General features: G+C 43.9%; 1 protein-coding gene and 1 non-coding gene across 2 annotated transcripts; both read left to right on the top strand.

Moving 5' to 3' along the window:
- The first annotated feature begins 596 nt into the window (after positions 1-596).
- cdc34a (cell division cycle 34 homolog (S. cerevisiae) a) lies at positions 597-9,569 on the top strand. Its single transcript, XM_027028331.2, has 5 exons — positions 597-1,220; positions 6,208-6,294; positions 7,140-7,237; positions 7,611-7,745; positions 7,856-9,569. Exons 1-5 carry the CDS (start codon positions 1,035-1,037, stop codon positions 8,070-8,072), a joined length of 723 nt encoding a protein of 240 aa, XP_026884132.1. The 5' UTR covers positions 597-1,034; the 3' UTR covers positions 8,073-9,569.
- A 13,136-nt stretch (positions 9,570-22,705) lies between these two features.
- trnai-uau lies at positions 22,706-22,798 on the top strand. The gene is given in 2 exon segments: positions 22,706-22,743; positions 22,763-22,798. It is a non-coding gene; the product is annotated as a tRNA-Ile (tRNA).
- The last annotated feature ends 27 nt before the right edge of the window (positions 22,799-22,825 follow it).

Raw genomic sequence — 22,825 nt, 5'->3', positions numbered from 1 at the left:
CTTCATGCATTTCCTTTTTGTTTTATTCTGTACATTTACAAGCATGTGTTAAATGTAATTTATGCAGTCGGTTATTTTATATTACAACTATTTTAGACATGAAATGTTCGTTTAGATACGACGCTGCCCATCAAGAACAAATCAGCGTGGTAATGGGAGTAGTGATTCTTGATCATGTCAGGATCACATGCAATGCCAGATTAAATCCTGTGGCGGTCCCTTGGCAGTCGTAATCTTGCAGACCCCTGCAAATCATCTTCGTACGTTTGGTTTTTGTTCCGGGCCCACAGTCCGCTGCCTACTCGACCTGTTTGGTAACACGTGGCAGGAACACATGAAAGTAATTCAGGTGTTTTTTTTTTGTAGTTTGTTGGGTTTCAAAAGCACCATTAAAAGGTTATCTTTGGACATCATTTAGGATGGACTTTGATGAGACAGAGATTTAAGAATCAAATTCAGAGCAGTGATATTTATAGCCAGAATTCTGAAAGTTGAGGGGGGTTAATATATAATGTATGTGGCGAGTTAGCAGAATTATTGGCTTTTCATTGGTCTTCACTGAGAAGGGGAAGGCAGCTTCTGTGCAGGAGTCTACTTGAGCGTGTTGTTGGGTGGCTCCTGCGCCAGTCGCTCCACTGGTTCATTTGTCGACTTCGTTGACTTTTTGCGATATATAAGAGCCGAACGGCGCGTTCAGTTTTACGGTAGCAGCGTGACTGATTCACGGCGGAACAAAGTCGCTCAAATGACCTGCGCCAGCGACAAACCCTCCAGAGGAACTGTTAGCTGTTACTAGGCTCGGGAGTGTAAGTGTTCACGGGGTGACTGAGCTGGGTAGTCGGCCTGGTCCGGTTTGTGTCGGAGCACTGGAGAGAGGAGCGACTACTGAAAACGCGCAACCGCAGGCCGAATACGCCGCATTTCACCAAAGTTGAAGGGCGAGATTATAATCGTTTCGCTTAAGAAAGGGGGGGAAAAAAGAGAAAAAGACGAGTGTACACTGTGCAGGTTTATCCAGCCTGGTTGCCTGGAATATGGCTCACCATGGACAACATCATGTTGCGAGTTCACAAAAGGCTTTGATGTTGGAGATGAAAGGTCTACAAGATGAACCCGTCGAAGGGTTCAGAATAACTTTAGTGGATGAGTCAGACCTGTACAACTGGGAAGTGGCGATTTTTGGACCCCCTAATACCCATTACGAGGGCGGTTATTTTAAGGTGAGTCCACAGATGAGAGCATGGCTTACTTTACTTTACCTGTGGTTAAGTTCTTCGAAATGTTGCTCACGTTTGTCCATGCTGGGCACAACCATGTTCTGAGTAGGTTAGCTTGAAAGAACAACTCTGTTTCGTAACCCTTGCTTGTGTCGTAGATTTGTCCCATCACTTCCATTCAGTCTCTGCCGTCAAAGCCGCACTAGAACACTGTTAAGACGTTTCCTCAGCAGTCTTTAGCTGCCCGGATTGCTTGCGACGTTAACTGGACGTTTCAGCTGGAACTTGAGCATCTTTGCTTGGTTAGAGAAGACCTGGCCTGCTGCCTTCACCCCACTCCGCGTTTTCTCGTTATTGTTCTGTGCCTGTTGTCTCTAATGGATAGCCGTTTTGTGATAGAATTACACATTTCAGTTGCAAAAAAAGACGAACATTAAGCCCACGTTGTTGTATATTGGGCCTGATAATCGCAATCCGATGAAAAATAAAGAAAATGCGGAAGTGTCATTTTATTCGATTGTTGGTATTAAACTCCGCACGCTTCAAACAATGGACCTTAATGCTGCTAGTGTTTTGATTACTTAAACACATCCCATTCATTCGCCTAGTGTTAAGGCACTGATCTCATTAATCATCCCTGACTAGATGTTATTGATTTTCTTTCAAGGCAAGTGAATTATTTTATAGTTTCTATTTTTTATGTCTGTTTTCATCATTTGGAGCTAGACTAAATCTTAATTCATTGGGGGCACGCAACCATTTTTTTTTTTTTTTTTTAACTTTTCTCAAAGCTGTTTCTTGATTACAGTGCAATAAGTTTTGGGCAGTTTGTTAATGCATAGTTTATTGTGGTTGGATAAGTAGCCAGGTGCACAAGGTGTTACTTTGTCAAATAGTTATTAGAATTATTGCCACTCTAATGAAAAGAAACAATACCTTAAAAGATGGCAGGAAGCACCTGGTACAGAACCTTGTGTTCATTACGTTTCTAGCCTGTTTTGTCCTCTGTTTATAGAGATAGAGTACTGAAGTGTAATGTTAGCTGCCCCTTGTGGCTTTCTGAATCCATGTAATGAGGTTTCATAGTGTATGTCAGGGTGTCTTTTCAATAAAATGGCTTCTAGGATTGTTAACCTATTGGCATTGTGTAGACAGCAAATCCAGAAATAGCTGGTGTGCCATTGTGTACCTGTACTAGTACTTCTGACAGCATGGTAATGTAATTCCAGCACTGTCAGGAGGAATGGCAAATGAAGAGATGCGCGGACATAATCTGCGCCTTCAAGAGTATTGCAGTGTGGAGCCCCCAAGATCCTGTAGCCTGTACAGTGGCGCCTATCGTACGTATAGACTTTTAAGAAAAGAACACTTCTGATAATCTCACTACATGCAATCAAATTGGGGAAGAATGTGATCTGAATACTTTTGACCGTGGCACGGTTGTTGGTGCCAGACAGGCTGGCTTGAATATTTCAGAAACTGCTGATCTCCTGGGTGTAGCATGCACAGACACAGTAGCGTGGATACCAAAAACATCCACTGAGCGTCAATTAAAAATCTGGGCTTTTTTGCAACAAGAGATTTGTGTTTGTTACAAGTGGCAGTCAAGTCAGCTAACATGGTCTGGTGCTGAGTACCTGCTGGGGTCCTGGGAGCACGCGTGCACGCCATCCCCTAGTGGGAGATGTGAGCTGGACTAGTTAGCCAGGCAGCTCGACTCATGTTTCCTCCTCTGGGGCAGATGGGGTGGTGTTGGGGAAACCTGAGCCAGGGCAGAGAGTGGGAATGGGAGAGACTCTGTCTGCCTGCATTCAGAGTGGAGAGCCATGTGTCGGCGGTTGTGCGTGCTACCCTCCTCTCGGCCGCTCCTTCGGGTTTCGGTGCGACTGCAGCGCAGCGTTGATGTCGTGCTTGTGCCTGCCTGTGCAGCTGAGATGTTGAAACCACAGCAAGTGTCTCCCTTGCTCACAGCCAGCTTGCTCTAAATATGCTCTAAATATCAGGTTTCTGCTACCTTTTGCCCAGCAATGGAAATCTTTCTCTTTTTATTTTTATTTTTTAGTTTTTGTTTGTATACCAGTTGGCTTAAGGCATGTTAAGTGGACTCTGTTGTGGACACAATTCTGGCTATATCTCATCCTTTTTCCTGAAGATCCAAACATATTTGGCGAAACTGATTACAGTCAGAAATTAGTAAAACTCATTGCAAGTGTAAAACCCTTGCATTTTACTTTTACATCCATCTTCACAAACTAGCTCTGTGCCCATGAAGAGCATGACAAATTTGCATGTTTTCTTTAATATGTGGTCATGTCTACCCCTGTTGAATTCCTCCGAGGCAAAAACATACAATTTTTAGCGGGAGGGCACAAAAGCAGAGAAGGATCTCTGTTTGTTTGGTTGGAGCTTACAGTCGCTTTAATTGAAAATGTGTTGATGAGTTTAAAGACCTTTTTAACCACCTTTTCTAATTTCATTTCTGGTTTCAGATGTCAGGGAGTTCAAAACAAAAGCTCACCAGTAAGCTCTGAGTGAGTGAGTTCCAGGAGAATGGTAGTTTGTTCCAGGAAACTGCTTTACCTGTTCTCTCCCCTTTCCCTTACACTTACTCATTCTTTGATGTCTTTTTTTTTTTTTTTTTTTTGCAGCAGAGAGTTGTTAGGTGTGATGTGTGTTAACATAACAGTGTCTCAAGACTGAGGAAAATTTGTGGACTTTCAAAGGCATAACTGATTAATAATTTCCAGGCATCTCCCTGTTGCTTGCCTTTATGGTTCAGGCCTGGTTCACCCAACACACCCCTACACCAAGGGCAGCATTTAAACAGATGGTTGTTTTCTTTTAGCCAATTAGGGCCATGTTTTTCGTATGAGGAGATCCAGCAAAACAGCCCGAAGCGTGCAGTATGTGGAGAATGCTGAATGAAGGACATGCTTTCTTAATTGAAGCCCGTGGAGGCCGGGCCTGCCTTCTTCAAAAAAATGTTTAGAAAGAGGGCTGAAAGTTTAATGTACCATTTGCTGCAATTAAGAAGCAAGTGATGAACTTGCCAAGGAAAGAGCCCAAGCGAGGACGTCTGTAAGGCAGCCAAAAAAGGAGGCGTGGCTGGCTGACGCACCGGGGCAGCCAAAACGGGGCTTGGCACGGCCGTGAGGCATGCGGAGCTTCTGTGCTGGCCTCTATCACATCAGAAGAAGCACTGGGGGGTTGTGGGTGGTGGGATTTGGACTTGTTTTGCTGCAGTGGTCCTCTCATTAACATCAGTGGTGTCATGAATGCTGCCGGGTAACTAGCCAAATTCACTCATGATTTGCACCTCGGTGTCTTTAAACATTTAAAGGCGAAGGCCGAGTTCTGGCATGCTCAGCGAAGGCCGAGCCAGGTCCAGGGAGAGGTTGGCAGGACCGGGCAGGAGCGCAGGCCTTGTCATCCGAATGCGTTTGTTATAGACACGCAGGATTTGGGGTTTCGTTTTCTGCCTTTACAAAGGGTGTCGGTAACTCTGGACACGTCTGGGTAGTTTTCAAGAGCGGCTGTAGTTTGCAGCTGGTTTTGCCTGTGCTCGGTCGCTGAGCTTTCCACTGCTCTTCTGTTCCTGTTGTGTCATGGAATTTGGTGTCCTGTTTTGAGGGTGGTGTTGCTGCAGCCTGTTCACAAGATCACATTCAGTCGTGTGTCGTCTCCCACACCCACCATGCCAAAATGTTTGGTTCTGCACCTAGCCGTGACTTTCCAGTGCCGAGTGCTGGGTGTTGCATGCAACTGCAGTTCGAGGAGAGGTCGGCACTGATGTTTTTCCTGCTCTCCAAGATCCTGCTCTCACTGGTGTGGTTTACCTTATTTCACGAGCCTTTGGGAATTGCACTGTTCTGAATTTCCCGATGGGCTATGATGCAGAGGAGGCTGGTAAATTGGGAGCCCAAAGCTGTTGTCTTCGTACAGAGGGATCACTGCTTCAGCTTGCACGAGCTTCCTGGCCTGGTTGTTGCACGGCCCTGGTCAGTTTACAGGAGTCAAATAACTGTTAAGCGTGTGTCTGCCTGTCTGTGTGTGTGTGCGCGTGCGCGCTTTATTGAAGGATATGATGCTCAGCACATGCATGTGTCGGTGCCAGCCTGGCTGTAATGGCTTTGGCCTTGCAATAGTGAAAGAGGAATACACCCCAAAACGGATCTCAATCCCCATACTGTGCGAACACTACACGGCTATGGGTGTTGGTGGGAGGTGTTTCGTACTATCTGTTGAGTACATTTAATAAATGGTTGAGGTTCTAATTTCACCAATATTGACCCTCTATGACCGCTTGCGTTTAAGCAAACAGAATGGATCAAAGCCACATGGCTGAAGTGCATTCTCTTGTGTTGTATGTAGCAGAGAAGCACAGTCTCCTACCCCTCTACAATTTAACCTTACTAAAGAAGTTCTGGTTGAATGCATGCAATAGCTTTGTTCAGGAAATTACTTTGTTCAGGGAGTTTTGTTTTCCATTGGTATTTCCTTGCAAGGACACCCATGTGGTTGTACCGGGTGCCTGTAGTGTTTTTAAGAGACTGAATGTTGTTGCAGAACATATGGAAGCTTGATTGACTGAACTTGGGTGTCTTAAGGAGCTCTTGACCGCTCACGTTTTTGTTTTGGAAGCTTTTCTGGTTTACTTGTGCAAAAATAAATGGCATGCATGGCCAAGGGCATGAAGTTTCTTTAGCTAAGGTTTTAATTTTCATCTCATTTGTGTTTGAGATAATGACACGCATGCTGTGGCGTTCACACCGTCCTTTAAATGAATAGCCACTGCTAACTGTTACGCCTCCGTTGGTTTATTTTTACCCTAAATTCTGTCGAGGCAGTTCGAACAGAGTTCTCACCAAGCTCACATACTGTTACTACAACAGTTGTGTTCCAGGAAGGCAGCCTGTCCTGCCCTACCCGTTGGCATGTGGGCTCACTGTGGGTCCTTCATTAACGAGTCTGTTCTCTTTTCTCTTTTCAGGCTCGTATCAAATTCCCTATTGATTACCCTTACTCTCCTCCAACCTTCAGGTTCCTCACCAAGATGTGGCACCCCAATATCTACGAGGTAAAGCCCTTCCCTGGCTGCTTTGTCAGGACACCAAGGCCGTGTTCATGCTTGTATTTCGGTTCTATTGGTCCAGACCACACAAGAAAATGTATACATTTACATTTATAGTCCTGGTTTTACGAATTTACAGTTGAGCAAAAATTAAGCTTTAAAATGAATAAATAAGTAAATAAAAAGATGTGATGCGCGATGCACGTATGATGCAGTCTGTGGAATTAATACCACCACGCAAATGAAACTGCAAATTCCTCCGCTGCACATACCATAGAAGGTAGGAGAGAAGACCACGTTTCCGATGCCTGTACCAAACTGTAATGGAAAATGTTTTTTTGTTTCCAATGCACTTTGTTCTGTCGCGTCTCGTTTATTGTCGCATCTCATGACGTCACGTCCTGTGTTTCGTTCGTTTAGATGCCTTTGGCTCACATTGCGTTCGCACTTCAAATGAACCGCACCCGAATTTGTTTAGATTTGGACCGAGATCCACCTGTTCAGATGGTCTCGGTTCACGTACTTTGCGTGCAACGGGGTTTGAAAGGACTCGTTCACACTTACTCTAATGAACCAAACAAACGGAGCAATCGTACCAGGGTACGTTTTAATCAAACCAAAGCTACCAAGTCTGAACAAACCCTAACGCAACATTCACATGGTGGGGGCACTAATGTGCCATCGGCTCGGCCAGTCCAGCCTCAGTACCAATACCTCCTTACTATTTGAACACTTTTGCTAACTTCCCTACTGAAGAAAGGTCTCTTTACAGGACGTAATGCTTTGAATGTTGGAGCATGTGTAATGGAACTGCATGTATGTGTGCACGCGTGTGTTTGTGTGCTTTGCAGAATGGCGATGTGTGTATTTCTATCCTGCACCCCCCAGTAGATGACCCCCAGAGTGGAGAGCTGCCGTCTGAGAGGTGGAACCCCACACAAAATGTCAGGTAACGCACGTTCCTAAACTCTCCTGTCTGCCCAACTTCATGGACTGTTCTAGTGACAATTCCTTCAGTAATGTCTTGTCTGAAATATGAAGGATTACAGTTGCATATACATTTGTTACCGTTGTTCCAGGGCTTCATCTTTTTTCTACTTTTTACCCAATGCTATTATTTTCTGGTTGACTAATACTTATTCCCACAGTACGTTATAATTCTGTTTATTTCAAATCAGCAATGCTGCCTCCCAAGTTCCCCCTTGCTGAAGTCTTTATCTCGCAAAGAATAGCTTGCGAAACGTTTCATTCAGCACTGCTCTGCTCCGTTTTGTCCTGAGGGGGGGCGATGTGATGGGTAAACTGGGCCTTCCCCTTTGCAGGACCATCCTGCTCAGTGTGATCTCTCTGCTGAATGAGCCCAACACGTTCTCCCCGGCCAACGTGGACGCCTCCGTCATGTACCGCAAGTGGAGGGACAGTAAGGGCAGGGACCGCCAGTACGCCGACATCATCAGGTTTGGCACGAGAGCCGCACCCGCTCTCCCACTGCTCGACCCGAAGAACTGGTCGATTAAAAAGTACTTCTCTCTCTTGGTCTCTCTTGCTCTCTCTCGCGTGCGTGTAGGAAACAAGTTCTAGCCACCAAAGCTGATGCCGAGCGTGATGGGGTGAAGGTGCCCACCACTCTAGCCGAGTACTGCATCCGCACCCGTGCCACGCCCCCTGACGAGGGCTCCACCCTCTTCTACGAATACTATGACGACGACGAATTGGAAGGGGAGGACGATGAGGCGGAGGACTGCTGCTATGACGATGATGACTCTGGGGCCGAGGACTCGTGACCCTGGCGCACGACCAAACTGAACTAAAGAACGCTGCTTCCTCCCTCGCTTTTAAACCCGTTCGGATAAACAAAGCACAACTCGGTTTGTTTGGATTTTTTTTTTCCCCCCTAGTACTTTTACCCTAACATTTTTGTCTTATTTTGTGACACAAGATCATTACTCGTCAGTCACCGTGCTTGGCGAGCTTGTGTTTTAGTTTTGTTGACTCATGGTTTTGGGTTTTGGGTTAAAGGTCACTGTCGAACCATTCTTGTGCACCTGTCATTGAGACATCACCTCTGTGCGTTGTCTCCGTTCAAGCACAACGTTTTATTGTCACTCTTCGCCAATGAAAAGCTGCTCAGTCAGATTTACATCTCGTGACCTAAAGAGTGCAGGTCTGTAGAACGTAACTTGGCCTCATGCGGAGTGTTTTTATAGCTGGCTTTCCAATCGCATGTACGCGCTCCTCAGCAACGTCAGTGGCGCTGCCTCGGACGTCTTGGACGTCTGACGCAGTAGCATAGACTCAGGGCTTCTCTTTCTAATAACAAAATAAATATCAGCTTGGCATATGTGTGGACGCTGCTGTGTCTGTATGTATTTGAGTGAATGCGAGGAAGTACACTGTAAATCCCCGAAGAAGGCTTTTTCAACCTGAAGTGCCGAACCTGTGAACTTGCTCAACAGCTAAAAGCCAGGGGAATCTTAGAAGTACGTTGCAAACCTGCTTAGCTTTTGAGCTGAAATTATTGAAGGGAATCAGATGTCCTGATTCACTTAAGTTCAGTCAGTACCTTTTCAGATCAGTTGCTTGGGCTCATGGCCTGGTTTTACTCTGGGTTTCAGTAGTTAGTAAACCCTACATAGTTGCATCAGGCACTTAAAAACCCTATAGCATTCTTTACTGGGACTGACTGGGGCTTTATTTACACAACACATTGTTTATGATCTTTATGGTTTTAATGGTTTTGCTTGCTGAACAAGTTTATTTTAAAGTCAAACTAAAACACACACCACCCCCATCACTTTAGTACGAGCTTGATATTTGGAAGCCAAAGATCCAATAAAAACCTGTAAAAGCCAGAATAATCAGACGTCAGGCCATCATGCTGTTAACAGATCCTAACACTGTATGGCTCTCATGCAAACAAAATGCTCCAAGTCCTAAATTTAGCCTGTCGTCAGTCGTAGCTGCAACCACTACCGTGCAACAGGAAGCAGCCTGCGGACGGGAGGACGATCACTCGCTCTGCGCCTGTGTAGCCGTCTCTATAAGCCGCCCTGTATGCAACGTGTCCAGGCATTTCTACACACTATGATGGTTGGTTGTTTTTGTTTTTTTTTTCCCCGGGGGGAGAATAGCATTCACTTTTCTTCTGTTTTGAGAACGTGTTCATACACACGGATTGTTGTTACCATGAACTTTGTACCTTTTTTTATTTCTTCTTTTTTTCCTTATGTAAATCTATTTAAAATCTGAATAAAGATCTTTATTGCAGTTGGTTAGCATTACTGATGTGAATGCCTCGGTGGTTTTGAAAATTCTGTTTACCTCAATTTGCTGTTTTAAAAATACCCTGGACTGGTTGACAGCTTTTCCAACAGTGCTCCATCAGCTGAAAAATTAGACGGCTCACGTGGCTTGAAAGGTCGCCTGCTGTGTGAGGGAGGGCAATGCATGAAACGATAGACCCCAGGTGTGCTCTAGTCAGATATGCTGTATGTATTTATTTAAATTTTTTGGACCATTTAATTGCCAGTACATGTGGGCAATCATGGAAAGGAAGGGGCTTACTTTAGCTGACGTTTATGCGGAGTTGTTTGGGTGCAATGATGAGCTGGAAGCAGAGTGTGGAATGAGACGGGGTGCATTTACGCATGCAGTCAATGCGTAAGTGTAAATTAATGTTTGTACATAAGAAAATGCATGCTATATATTACCAGTATTACAGCATTTACAATATTTTCCTAGTATAATCTTTTAGCCTATTAAACAATCAAACTAATATGGCTTAGCAGGTTGTCGAGCGTTACCCAGCGTGCGGTGTATAATATAGCATGTGATGTCTTGGCAAAAAAAAAAAAAATTGAATTGAATTAGAATCCTGATTACTCATTGTGTATATGTACAACTTCCGTTAACTAGTGTTCAAGTGTAGAACCGTTTAAAATTAACTTAAAAGTAGAAGTGTACATGGGTGGTTAATAGATGGATACTGCGACACCTAGTGACGCTTCAGGGAGGTTCTAGTTTCGAGATCAATGCACCATGCTTCCCAATGACGTTTTATCCATTTCAGCTCGCTTTTTGTGTGTGTGTCACATCTCTTATCGAGTAATTTCCTCAAATATGTACTGCACTTTGAAAAATACATTCGAGACCAGCTAAATTTGCATCTGTACATGTATGACAGTCATTCTTTTCAACTCTTTATTGAATTCCAACACAGGCACACTTAATATTATGTTAGGTATTGATTAGTCAAGTCACATTTATTATATAGCACGTTTTACACCCATTGTCACAATGCAGCTTTATACATGTCTGAGTCCAAGGGTGACCGTGGCAAGGAAAACCTCCCTAGAGAATGAAGAAGAAACCTTGAGAGGATGCAAGACTGAAAATGGGGGACGTCGCATCCTCCTCTGGCTGACCATGGATTAGGTGATCACCCGAACCTAATCTTATTTAATGAGGAAAAGTATAAAAACTACTGCTGTGGTCATCACAATTGTTTTGCAGTAGTACCATGTGGATGGTAAAAAACAGTAATAGTAGTACTTCAAAAGCAATTGGAATGGAAAATAACCATCAGCCATGTCCAAAGTGTTCAAAAGAGAGGTTTTAAGTGCAGGGAAAAGGGTTCAATCCTGGCTTTACTACCAGAGGCTCCATAGATAGTGACAATTCCCCTGCTACCTAAACCAGGGAAAGAACGAGATTGCAGGTTTAGCGGTTAGGGTTAGGTTTCGAGAACGTATAATGACCTCCCTCATTGCTGTCCATCAGACGGCATGGTTGAGTGGGAAGGTCAAAGGTCGTGCACGGGCCGATGCTTGCTAAGCATTGCCACTGGGCTTTTGGTTTCTCATATTAGACTCAACCTGAGTCGGTTTGGTGTTAGGGTGCCTCATCAGACTGTCAGAAGTTAAGGGCTGGGGTGACTCATCGTATGATTTCAGGGTGGCATTCAGGTTTGCAGAAGAAGGGGCGCCGTCGGGTTTGGCCACTCATGCCTGTCTGGGCACTTTCTGCTCACTTGCCCATCTTTCTTACCTTAAATTGAGAAGCCAGAAGGTGGGCAGGTGTAGAGTTGTGGGTGCATCATTAAGGGAAATTGTCTGCTGATTTGAGGGTGGCATTTGGGTTTGTAGACAGAAGGTGCATCGCTGGGTTTGGCGGGACACCACTGTTAGACACTGGAGCCTTTCTGTCCTCAGACACCCAACGCAGCGTCTCTGCTTATCAGCCATGACGTAACTGCTTGACCATGGGCTGCTCGCCTGAGGTCATCCACTCCCTCTTCTTGCGTACTTTACGCTTCCGTTTGTCTTTCTCTCTCTCCCTGTCCCTCTCTACGCACGGGAGCAGCTCATGGATCGGTCATGTGGAGAGCATCCTAACCTTTACTAAGCTGGCTTCTCTCTTTTCTTTGTAGACCCATAGATTAAACCGTAGAACATACGTCACCCTCTCTCCGTCATCCTGTAGATTTAGATAGTAGATATAGGGCACATATATACTCTGTGCTGTCTCTTCTTGAGTCACTACCCTGGTGTCAGTGTCTCTTGACTTCCCCAGATCGATCTGGCTACAGAGGACAGAGGGCAGAGGGTAACTTACAAGAGATCAAACCTGAAGTTCTGGTCACTTTAGACCAGACATGGGATACTGTGCAAGTAAGGGACACCCCATTTAATGTGTCTTCTTCTCTGCTCAGTATCTCTGTGCATAAATTTAGTTTGAATTCCATTTAGGAGCGTTTTTGTCTCTGATAAGGCGGAAGAAGTCTCATATGTTGGCACAAGCTGTATTCTGTGTACACTGTGTAATGTTGTTTTAGTACTGAACATACTTGTTCTCCTGCCTGAGACATACTGAAACGCAATTTATTGTTTTAGTGAACCCCCCTTCCTCTGTACTTTTTTAGGAGCTCTTTGTATAATTGTATACTTGTGAATTTTGCTGGGTGACCCATAGGGTCTGCTGTTAATTATGTAATACCCAAAAAGGGGGAGACCCCAAAGTATTGGATGTTCCGGTGTAGTCTGAGCTCACGTTGTGATCCGTACATTGATTGTCTGGCTGGTTGGGCTGAATGTGCTGGGTTTAGACACTATCCACGTACAGGCTCGTTTGAAAGGGAGTTTACAGTGCTTAGTGCTATGTTTGTTTATGAGGGGTATGGGGACCCTAGCTGGGATTTTCAATATATGAAGAATTCATGGCAGACCTGGAATAAGGCCAAGCCAGTGTGGGAAAAGGCGCACGGTGTAAAACCCAATAAGACGCCTGGGCCTGAAATAGCTGTTACTGCTGTTACACAGCTGAAAGGATCCCCTCCTCTACTTGTGATGCGTGCACTGATAAGACAAGCTCTTGCTCAGGCAGATGTTTCTGTGTCGAAGGCCACAGACACATCTGAGCTGAATCAGGAAGCTGAGAGGGGGGCTTCTGGAATAGGAGTGGACGGCACGCCCGCACCCGCCCTCTATCCTAACCTCGCAGGGTGAGACTTCGGAGCATGGCTCCAGCCCCCCCGTGAGTATTTCTGCTCCATTCCTGATGCCAGGTGAGGAACTGTGTAGAGTTATGCCTCCTAACATGACTGATATTAAAAATATTTGTGACAGTTTACCTGATCCGACTAATGTTCATGCATTTGTGGATGCTTTAAAGGGATGCACCAAATATGCTCAATTAACAGGACCTGATTTCAGGACCATCCTGATGCGTTGTTTAAAGTACAGGTTTACTGAGTAGGAGCTGATTAATAGCGTTAAGACACTATCATTTAGCAACGACACCCTCCCAAATTCAAATAACGATGCAGCCCATGCTTATTACTGGGCCCAGCATACTAATGTTGACACCTTTTATCAGGAATTGGGGGAATTCCTACTTAAACTACAGGCCTCTCGGAGAGACATATATGTAGCAACCAACTGCAAACATGGCCCTGATGAGCTGTGCTCAGTGTTTGTTTCCTGTTTTACTAAGGCCTGGATTGAGCAGGCTGGCCTTGGATCCACCTCTGAGTCAGACAGGAACCTGTTCGTATCAACTTGCCTGCAAAATATGAATTCCCAACACGCACAAACTCTGCGGTGTAACACGGAGAACCTCTGTAGTAAGTCCCCAACTAAGTTTGCTGCCAGCGCGCGCAAATTAGAGGCTGCGGGCGCCCTTCCCGTTACAACAGAGCATTTGGCTACAACTGAGAAACAGGTCCCTGCCATGGTTGGGATCCAGTCTAAGAAGGATTTGGAGTGCCATTATTGTCACAAAAAGGGTCATTTTGCTCGCGACTGCCGTAAGAAACCGTGGGATGAGTCAGGGTCAAAGAATGACAACCGGAAGGGTCATCAGCCCAAGGGCGGATACCAGTATCCCGGTAAATGGCAGTCTATGCCTGTCCTCCCATCAGCACCGCCTGTCTGGGCACTGTCTGCTCGCCTACACATGCTCCTTACTTTCATTTAGCAGGCTGGAAGTTGGGTGTGTGTGGAGCATGCAGGAGTTAAGGGATGTAGTTGGGATGTTAAAGTGATCTATTTTATGATGTCATGGGGTTGTGTGGCTGGTTGGTGTCAGGGGTCAGGTCTTAGGTTTAGGGCCTAGACAAAGAGCTGGTTATCCATTTGAGGGCTTTAGAGTGGTGCATTATGGGAAGATAAAATAATTGTTTTGCCCCGTACGGGCCTTTTATCTTCCTCCCCCATTATTAGTGATTAAGGGGTTTGGCCGGTGTGTCTCTCTCCATGTGCCTGTGCTTGGCTTAATGGGAGGTAGAGAATTGTGTTTTAGGGGGTTACATTATTGTGCTTAGGAGTTTGGATCAAGGGGGCATTTTAGCTAATGTATGGGGAATTTGGACGCATCATCAGTAGGACACCTCAGAATCAGCTGATGTTTCGGCCTTTTAAACACTAGAAAGAAAAATTGCTTTGGACCCCACAGCCATGTACACCAATGGCTCCAGAAGAGCCAGGCTTCTACCATTGGCGCTCCTTCCACCTCTCTGTTAGCTATGGGGAGTCTATTTTATTTATACATTTTCCATTCTCTGTGACCTCCCTCTGTTCTCTATGGGAGCAATTATTGTAGAGGAGATTGCAAACTTTCTAATGCAAAAAACACTTGATTATAGGTGCTACCATTCCTGAGATATTACCTTTCAAAGTCGAAAACAACAGATTATGTCAATTCAATAGGCACTTAACCAGTAAAACTTTCTAAAATTCACTTGGGTCTCTAACGTTTAATTTACTACTATTTTTAGGGGGTCACCATCCAACTGTTGTATAAACCAAGATTGTTTTTCCTGGACTAGGGCTCAGAAGTTGGGGTTAGTGGGGTTATATAATTTATCCAGAATTTGTCCGTTAATATATACGTGGTCGTTGGTAGCAGAGAAGCGGGACTGGTGACGTTCGAAAGCCGAGGATCTGAACTTCGAGGGAATACAGTTTCAGGGGAATTGGATGTAGCATGGCCGAAGAATAAGCATTTAAAGTCGAATTACCCTTTACCCTTATATCGCTGTGTGTGTGTGTGTGTGTGTGTGTGTGTGTGTGACGCGCTATAGATCCGCTTCTTCGTGTGCAAAGGGAGGGCACGTCTCTTGGCACAAAATGGTTTTATCCTTTAGTATCTCCAGGGTCCCTGGGAGGAGACACGCGTGGTTGGGCTCGTTGAAAAGGTCTGAACCTAAACACGTAGCTTGTAGAGCGATTTTCCCGATGCCATTTTTTAAAAGCGGCGGCGGGGAAATTGCACGCCTAATTCTTAATTTCTCAGCGGTCCTTGAGATACGCCAATGTTCGCGTTTTGACGGGCTCAGTCCAAAGGGAATTACTTGTCCGAGATCCGAGCGCCAAAGTTCGGGTAGTTTTGACATGGTCCCCGTTCTTGGTCCCCGTTGTGGGGAAACATTTGTGGCTGGTCCCTTTGGACACTTCCATGAGGGAAGCATATTCACTAAAAAGATTGGTGTTTCCGAAGCCGGGCAATTAATTTTAATGTGTCCCGGTATTTGTCCCTTAATATTTTTGGAAAACTGGGCTTTGGAAAACTGGGCACATGATCTTTAAGTCTGTGCAGTTTCAGGGGAACTCGATTTTCGGTGGCTAAGACATAAGCGTTCAAAGTCGGATAGCCCTTTAACGTTATCGCTGCATTGTTTACGCGTGTCCACCAGGCGGCGCTCCAGCCATAGGAATCAATAGAATTTGCTCCGCTAACGAGCCAGTGGTCAAAGCCAAATCAAATGTATTTATATAACTCTGTTTACAACAGATGTCACAAAGCAGCTTTACAAATGTCTAAGTCCAAGCCCTCAGTGAGCAAGCCAGGGGTGACAGTGGCAAAGAAAAACTCCCTAAAGCATGAGGAAGAAACCTTGAGAGGAACCAAGACTCAACAGGGGGTCTGATCCTCCTCTGGCTGACAACGGTCACCACAATAGTACGAATTTTAAGAGTGAGTCTTTTCCTGCTATTGCTCAAATGTAAGTGGAGGTCACACTAAATACTTGCCACTGTAGCCCAAACAATGTCTATTTTCTGATTTATTTCTGTTTTTTAATGCTGCATACAAATTTCCTGTGTTTTCTGGTTGTATTCTAATAAAGAGACTGAGAAATAATATATATGGTCATTATACTGTTACTAAAACAACAAATCTAATGCTGGCCTAAGACGTTTGCACAGTACACAGTGCAGATTATATATATAATTTAAATCATGTGAGCAGATCCATGATCTAAAGAAACCCCTAGTTGAGAAATGGCAACAAAATAAATCCTGACTTAATCTGTCAAGCGCAATACTGATTTCTATACTCCTGACTCTTGGTACTCAAGGATTAAGAACTTTTCAAAGGAAAAGACCAACCTGTTTATCCCAAATTATGAGTCCTGCAAACTCATTGCACACTCTCCATTGAACTGGATTCCCTTTAACCAGAGAGAGGTGTCTTTTTTGTCTTCAGTGAAATATTTATTAGAGTTATTAATGCAAAGTCTTGCATGCAAAAGAGCACATATAGCCCTGGAAGTTCAAGTGCCCCAAGGATCTTAGTTTTCAGTAAAATTATTTTTAAATAAAAACACTGCTAATCTAAGAGTGAATGTAATCCATAGAATTTCATACATCACATTAAGTAATTTTTACTGATATTTGGTATTGCATATTAGAATGTTATCTGGATTCCTATGAACCTAGAATATTAAAAACAGAATCTGAATGTTTTGTGCCTTGTGCTCCAATCAAAGAGGTAGCTAAATTATCCGAATTTTCATTCTAAACACTTCAAAGAACTACAAAGCAAACTCAAGTAATCTCTAAGGGTGTGACCTGATTAAGGCAGATCAGGTTTGTATTCAGGTCTGGAAGGTACAATGTGAACAGACATAAATTTAATAGAATTACCATGTAGGTGCCTAAACTTGTTCACTACCTTATTTCTTGTATTGTCTTGTGGTAATTGATTTAAGGGCCACTCGTGTGCTTGCTGAATGATTGATTCCAGCTCGTTTTTGACATGTACAGCAGAGCACTTTAGTGGAGTGTCAAATGTAGGGCTCCAAGTATTACATGACTACTTAAATATGATAATTTGTGCATGTTATCAAATAACAGTCCATATTTGGTACAAGTCTAATCATTACTATTCCAGAGCAGGCATGCTGTGAGTACATCATTATGCATTCAAAACAGGAAGGCAGCAACAACACCCTAGAGGAAACATTTGCATGGCAACGCTTTAAAAGCTGCTCTGCCACTGTAGAGAAGCACTCTCATCTTCCTCGGTCGGGTTCTTATGATGACTTTACTCTGCTTCTCTGACTCTTTCACACATCATCAAGAGCTTCGTACAGCAAACACTAGTCCTCATGCACATTGGAGGAATAAGGTAGAAAAGACTCGCCCAACATTTACATTTATGGTATTTGGCAGACGCTCTTATCCAGAGCGACATACAAAAGTGCTTTTGTGTTTGCTGGTTGTTTGGCTTGTTATTGCAATTTTGTATAACCTCGTGTATGACCTTGTTTTCCCCATTTTAGACTTCGTCTTTGGCTTCGCCCCTCCTGCTTTGGTAGCTGTTTTATATATATATATATATATATATATATATATATATATATATATATATATATATATATATATATATATATAGACATATAGAGATTGTATACAGAGTGTAAATATTGTTTGTTTGGTACTTTGGTGTTGGACACTGGTGGTAGGGAGTGACTGCCATTTTTGTTGGGTGTGGGTTTTGCCTCTGTTTATGTGTTAGGAAGGTTTGTTGTATGTTTCTTTTGTTTGTTAGGTTTATTTACGGTGCTTTTTTTTCCCATTAGTGTGAGTTTTGTTTATTGTTTTGGCCTGGGTCACTCCTGAAGAAATTGCACCAGTAAGTTTGTTCGTAAATAATATCCTCTGTAAAATATACCTAAAAAGAGACTTCCATTTGTGCTTTTGTTCTGTTAATATTTGCTTTTCACCACTCACATTCTGTTAGCCATTCACATTTCTTTTTCCTTGTAAGGACCTCATAGCCTAGATGGGGTCGTAACAATTGGGGGCTTGTCCTTGTTTCCCCTCTGGTTTTGTTTGCCTGTTAATTAATTAATTTATTTTTTGTGTTGGTTGTTTGGTTCTGGCTGGTGATTTTTTTTTTTTTTTGGGTGGGGTGTGTTTGTGCTGTTTGTACTGGCTATTGTGTGCTATGGCTGCCACATTTGATTTGTCTACTTTTTCTACTTGTCCGTCTTTGGAGCAGTTAGACCGTTGTCGACAGGCTGATCTTTTGTTGGTAGCTGCTTTTTATAACGTGGTTGTGTCTCGCTCTGCGAATAAGAGGGAGATTAAAGGAATAGTCGAGTCTTCCCTTGTTGCCCCTGGAGTTCTGCCAGAACGGGAGCTCTCTCTGGGTGTTGATGTTGGCCCAGCTTGGGTTGTGGACACGCCAGAAGCTGTGGACGACCCTGTAGTCAGGCCACACGTGGATCCCAAGTTTTCTCCCAAGGTATCTTCCAGGGTTGACCCCATACTAGAAATGAAATTGAAGGAGTTGGAGCTGGAAATTTAAAAAAAAGCAGGAACGAGAGGCTGAGCTGCTACGTCTTCGGGCTCTACAGGTAGAGGCAGAAAGGGAGGTGACACTTAAACGTTTGAGAATGGGCTTGGGAAAACCCATACCTCTTCCTCGGAACGCTGTCTCTCCAGCACCAGTAAGCCCCGTTCTCCTAGGGTTGCCGTTACCCCAGCTCCCTCTGACTCTGCCACTGGACATTTTGATATCAGTCGACAGATTGCCTTGGTCCCTACCTTTAGGGAACATGAAGTTGATGCATATTTCCCAGTGTTGGAGCGCATAGATTGACTTTAGATTGGTCCAAGGAAGTATCGTCTATCTTACTGCAGTGTAAGTTAGTTGGTAAGGCCCAAGATGTGTGTTCCTCCCTAACGCTTGAGCAGAGCCTAGATTACGACATTGTGAAAACAACTGTTCTCTGAATATATGAACTAGATATGAACATTTCTGACGCTTAAAAAAAAACAGCCAGACATTTGTGAAATTTGCTAGGGAAAAGAATGTTTTATTAGAGAAGTGGTGTACTTCTTGTAACATTAACACAATTGATCAATTTAAAGAGCTCATACTGGTTGAAGAACTGGTTGAGCTGTCTTCCTGAGAACATTGTAATGTATTTAAATGAACAGAGAGTGTGTAACCTATCTGCTGCTTCTACAATTGCTGATGAATTTGTGCTGACTCTCAGAACTGTTTTTAATGCACCTGTTTCCCATAGTGAAGCTCTGAGTCGTGCAACTCGCTCAAGGATTCCTGTGAACTCCCCGAATTCATGAACTGCCATGAACATGGACACGTTCTAGCTAATTGTCCTGCGCTTAAGCACAAGAATGCCCACTCACAAAAAAAAAAAAAAGTGGTAAGTGCTGTAAGCATTGTATACACCTATAAGTCTGCGCTTCATCCACCAGATGCTGTTTCAGCCTTTTCTTTTTGAGCGATATGTTTCTTTTTTCAAGGCAGATGAACACAAACAGCCCGTCACATGTTTGTGATACGGGTGCTGTTGTGTCTCTTATGTTGGATACTGTGTTGACTTTTTCAACTCAGTCGTATTGTGGTAGTGATGTGTTAGTGCAAGGTGTTGAACTAGGAGTACTCCGGCTCCCACTGCATAACATGTACCTTAGAACTGAGAGAGTCACAGGCATGGTTAAAGTAGCTGTTAGTTCAGCTTTGCCCATGAATGGGGTGCCTTTTATATCAGGAAATTACATTGCTGATGGAACTGTATTCCCCTTACCTGAAGTAGTTTCAAGCCCTATTTATGACTGTCTTATTGCTGTTGAACAGGTAGTATTCCTTGCTCGTGTGTTAACACGTGCTCAAGCTCGCAAATTTGAAAATACTGTGTCATTGGCAGACACGTTTATGAGGGATCACTCTGTCTTTAAGCCTGCTATCTCAGCATCTGACAACGTGTGTACTGCTATTCATAAGCCTATTCTGTCTGGCCCCATTTCAACAGAGCCACTAGATCGAGCTGTGTTGAGGTCTGCACAAAGCGCAGCCCAATCCCTTATGTGCTGTTTTGAGTTGGCTGAGAGAAAAACAGGCACCCCCTCTCAGCAACGGCGTTACTCTATTCAAGATGGTGTATTAATGAGAACCTGGTCTTCGTCTACTGTAAGTGAAGGGTGGAGGCTGTCCACCAAATAGTTGTCCCGACGCCATTTAGGTCTCATGTTTTGTATTTGGCTCATAAGCACCCACTTTCTGGACATCTAGGGGTTAGGAAAACTCTACAGCACATTTTGTCACATTTCTTTTGACCTTATGAAAATAGCGACGTAGTTCATTACTGTCCTTCCTGTCACACTTGTCAAATGGTTGGAAAACTTAACCAAGTGATCCCTTCTGCTCCACTTTGCCCCATACCAGTTGTCAGTGAGCCTTTCGAGAGATTGTTAGTAGATTGTGTTGGTCCCTTGCCCAAGACCTGCACTGGAAATGGGTATCTCCTTACGCTTATGGGTGCTGTTACCAGGTTCCCTGAGGCCATTCCCCTGCATCCCCTTAAATTTAATGCTATAGTAAAAGCATTAATCAAGTTCTGCACCACATTTGGTTTACCTAAATGCATACAGACAGATCAAGGTTCTAATTTCATGTTGACCCTGTTTGCACAAGTAGTTTGCAAATTGAAGATTCAGCTTCAGGTGTCTAGCGCCTACCATCCAGAGACCTAAGAAACCCTAGAAAGATTCCACCAGACATTCAAAAAAATGTTAAAAACATACTGTCATGATTTTGATAAAGATTGGGATGAAGGAGTGCCCTTGTTGTTGTTTGCCATTCGAGATACAGTGCAGGAAACTACTGGCTTTAGTCCAAACACCCTGCCTTTGGGCCGATCAGTGTGAGGTCCCCTTAAGATACTGTACGAACAGTGGTTGTCTGTTCCTCCCTTGGTTTTGAGTTCACCTGCAAGTGACTTTGTTGATAAACTTCGAAAGAGGTTATACGCCATTCGTGATTTGGTTAGCAAAAACCTATGTTCAGCCAAAGCAGCTATGAAATCTCGGTGTGATCAGAAAACGGTCTCGTGTTCTTTTGAAATAGGAGATCGTGTGCTGGTCCTTTTGCCGATTTCAGGCTCTCTTAATACACAATTTTCTGGCCTGCATGTTGTGAAATCAAAGATTTATCCCAATAATTATGTATTAGCTACCCCAGACCGTCTGCCATATAAACCTCTTAAAACCATATCTAGACCGCCAACAGTCACATAACTCGGATCATTTTGCTACCATACCTTCTCCTGTATCTGTTCCAGTAGTTACCAGCACAGTGACCAGTGAATATTCACCTGAGCGAGATGACCTGCATCTTGGCCCGAATTGCTTACCTGTGCCCATCTCCCCAATTCCCTTGCTTTGTAAGCCCTTCCGCAAAAGTTGTCTGGCCTTCCCCTCGCAGCTCAGGCTGACTTAACTGCTCTTATAGATAAATTCCCCTCTTTGTTTTCTGATGTCCCCATTTGCACTTCTTATAATGCAGAAAGAAACAGAATATGTTTTAGAACATAGTCTTGCTCTCCCTAGTTGTAGTCCTTGGTGTTCTCCATGTCTGCTGGTGCCAAAACCTGATGGTACTTTTTATCTCTGTACAGATTACTGTAAGGTTAATGCTGATACCGTCACGGACCCGTTTCCAATGCCTAGAATGGAAGATTGGGTTGGCTGATTTTGTTAGTAAACTTAACCAATTGAAAGGTTATTGGCAGGTGCCACTCACCCCTCGTGCATCAGCTATATCTGCTTTTGCCACACCTGATTCATTTCTTCAATATACTGTCATGCCTTTTGGTCTCCGAAATGCTCTGTCCACCTTTCTGCAGCTAATGACTTAAAAAAGAAACTGCAAGAAGCTTCTCTTGTTCTAAATTTGTAAAAATGTGAGTTTGGTAAAGGTGAGATCACCTATATTGGAAAAGTTGTTGGTCATGGTATGGTGCGCCCTCTAAATGCCAAAGTGCAAGCCATATGTTCCTTTCCTCCTCCCCTAACGAAAAGGCAACTTAGATGGGTTTTTTTTATTTTTATGTATGGCAGGCTACTACTGCTGTTTCTGTAAGAACCTTTCTGATATTGTCACCCCTTACAAATTTGCAAATTTGTCAGGCCCCACAGGCCTGACAGGGACTTTCAGGAGTTTGCTGTTGAGCCCCATCAAGTAGTGATGCATTTAACATAAAAGAAAACCGTATGCTGCATCACTCACTAAACTGTTCCAAACTGGAAGCAATAACTATGTGTCAGGAGCTTCATGAAATGGCTTTCCGTGGATATTTTGATGTCAGTTATTCATGCTTCTTTAAGATGTCCATAGTGTCAAAACCTATATATCATAATGCGCTCCAAATACAATCCAGACTCAGTTTCTTAGATTAACACATAACGGTCAACCTTGAAAAAAGTAGAAGTCTTGTCAAGTTTCAACACACTTTCTCTTCAGACAGGATGGAAGCCAAGGAAAAGTGGTCACAGTGCTGCAGGTTGAGCAGGAGAAGAGAAGAGTACGACTGCATCTGGAGGAGGAGAGGCAGTCAGCTAGTAGAGTGCCTTTGGTTCAGTATGGAGTCTGACCTACAGCAAAATCAGTGATGAATACTGCACACAAGTTTTTATCCTGCTTAGGATATACTCAAGAATGCAGAACCCAGATATTTCTCCTTGAAACCCAGTGACAGTTACACCAAGAGCAAGAACAGTTAATCAGTCACGAGGGTCAGAGCTGCAGCTTCCATTTTAACGTGACCAACTTTAGCTAGCTATCTAGTTAGGTACATTAGAATATTGGGCTAAAGTGTTGTTTTTGTGCTCCAGTGGCGCAATCGGTCAGCGCGCGGTACTTATATAGCAGTACGACTGAAGCCATGCCGAGGTTGTGAGTTCGACCCTCACCTGGAGCAGAGCTTTTAAAACTCAGTTACATGAAC

The sequence above is a fragment of the Electrophorus electricus genome, chromosome 26 (assembly GCF_013358815.1).
Source record: "Electrophorus electricus isolate fEleEle1 chromosome 26, fEleEle1.pri, whole genome shotgun sequence".
In the NCBI taxonomy this organism is placed as follows: Eukaryota; Metazoa; Chordata; class Actinopteri; order Gymnotiformes; family Gymnotidae; genus Electrophorus; species Electrophorus electricus.
Note: the sequence above shows the minus strand (reverse complement) of the source record. Positions and strands in the feature narration are given on the sequence as shown.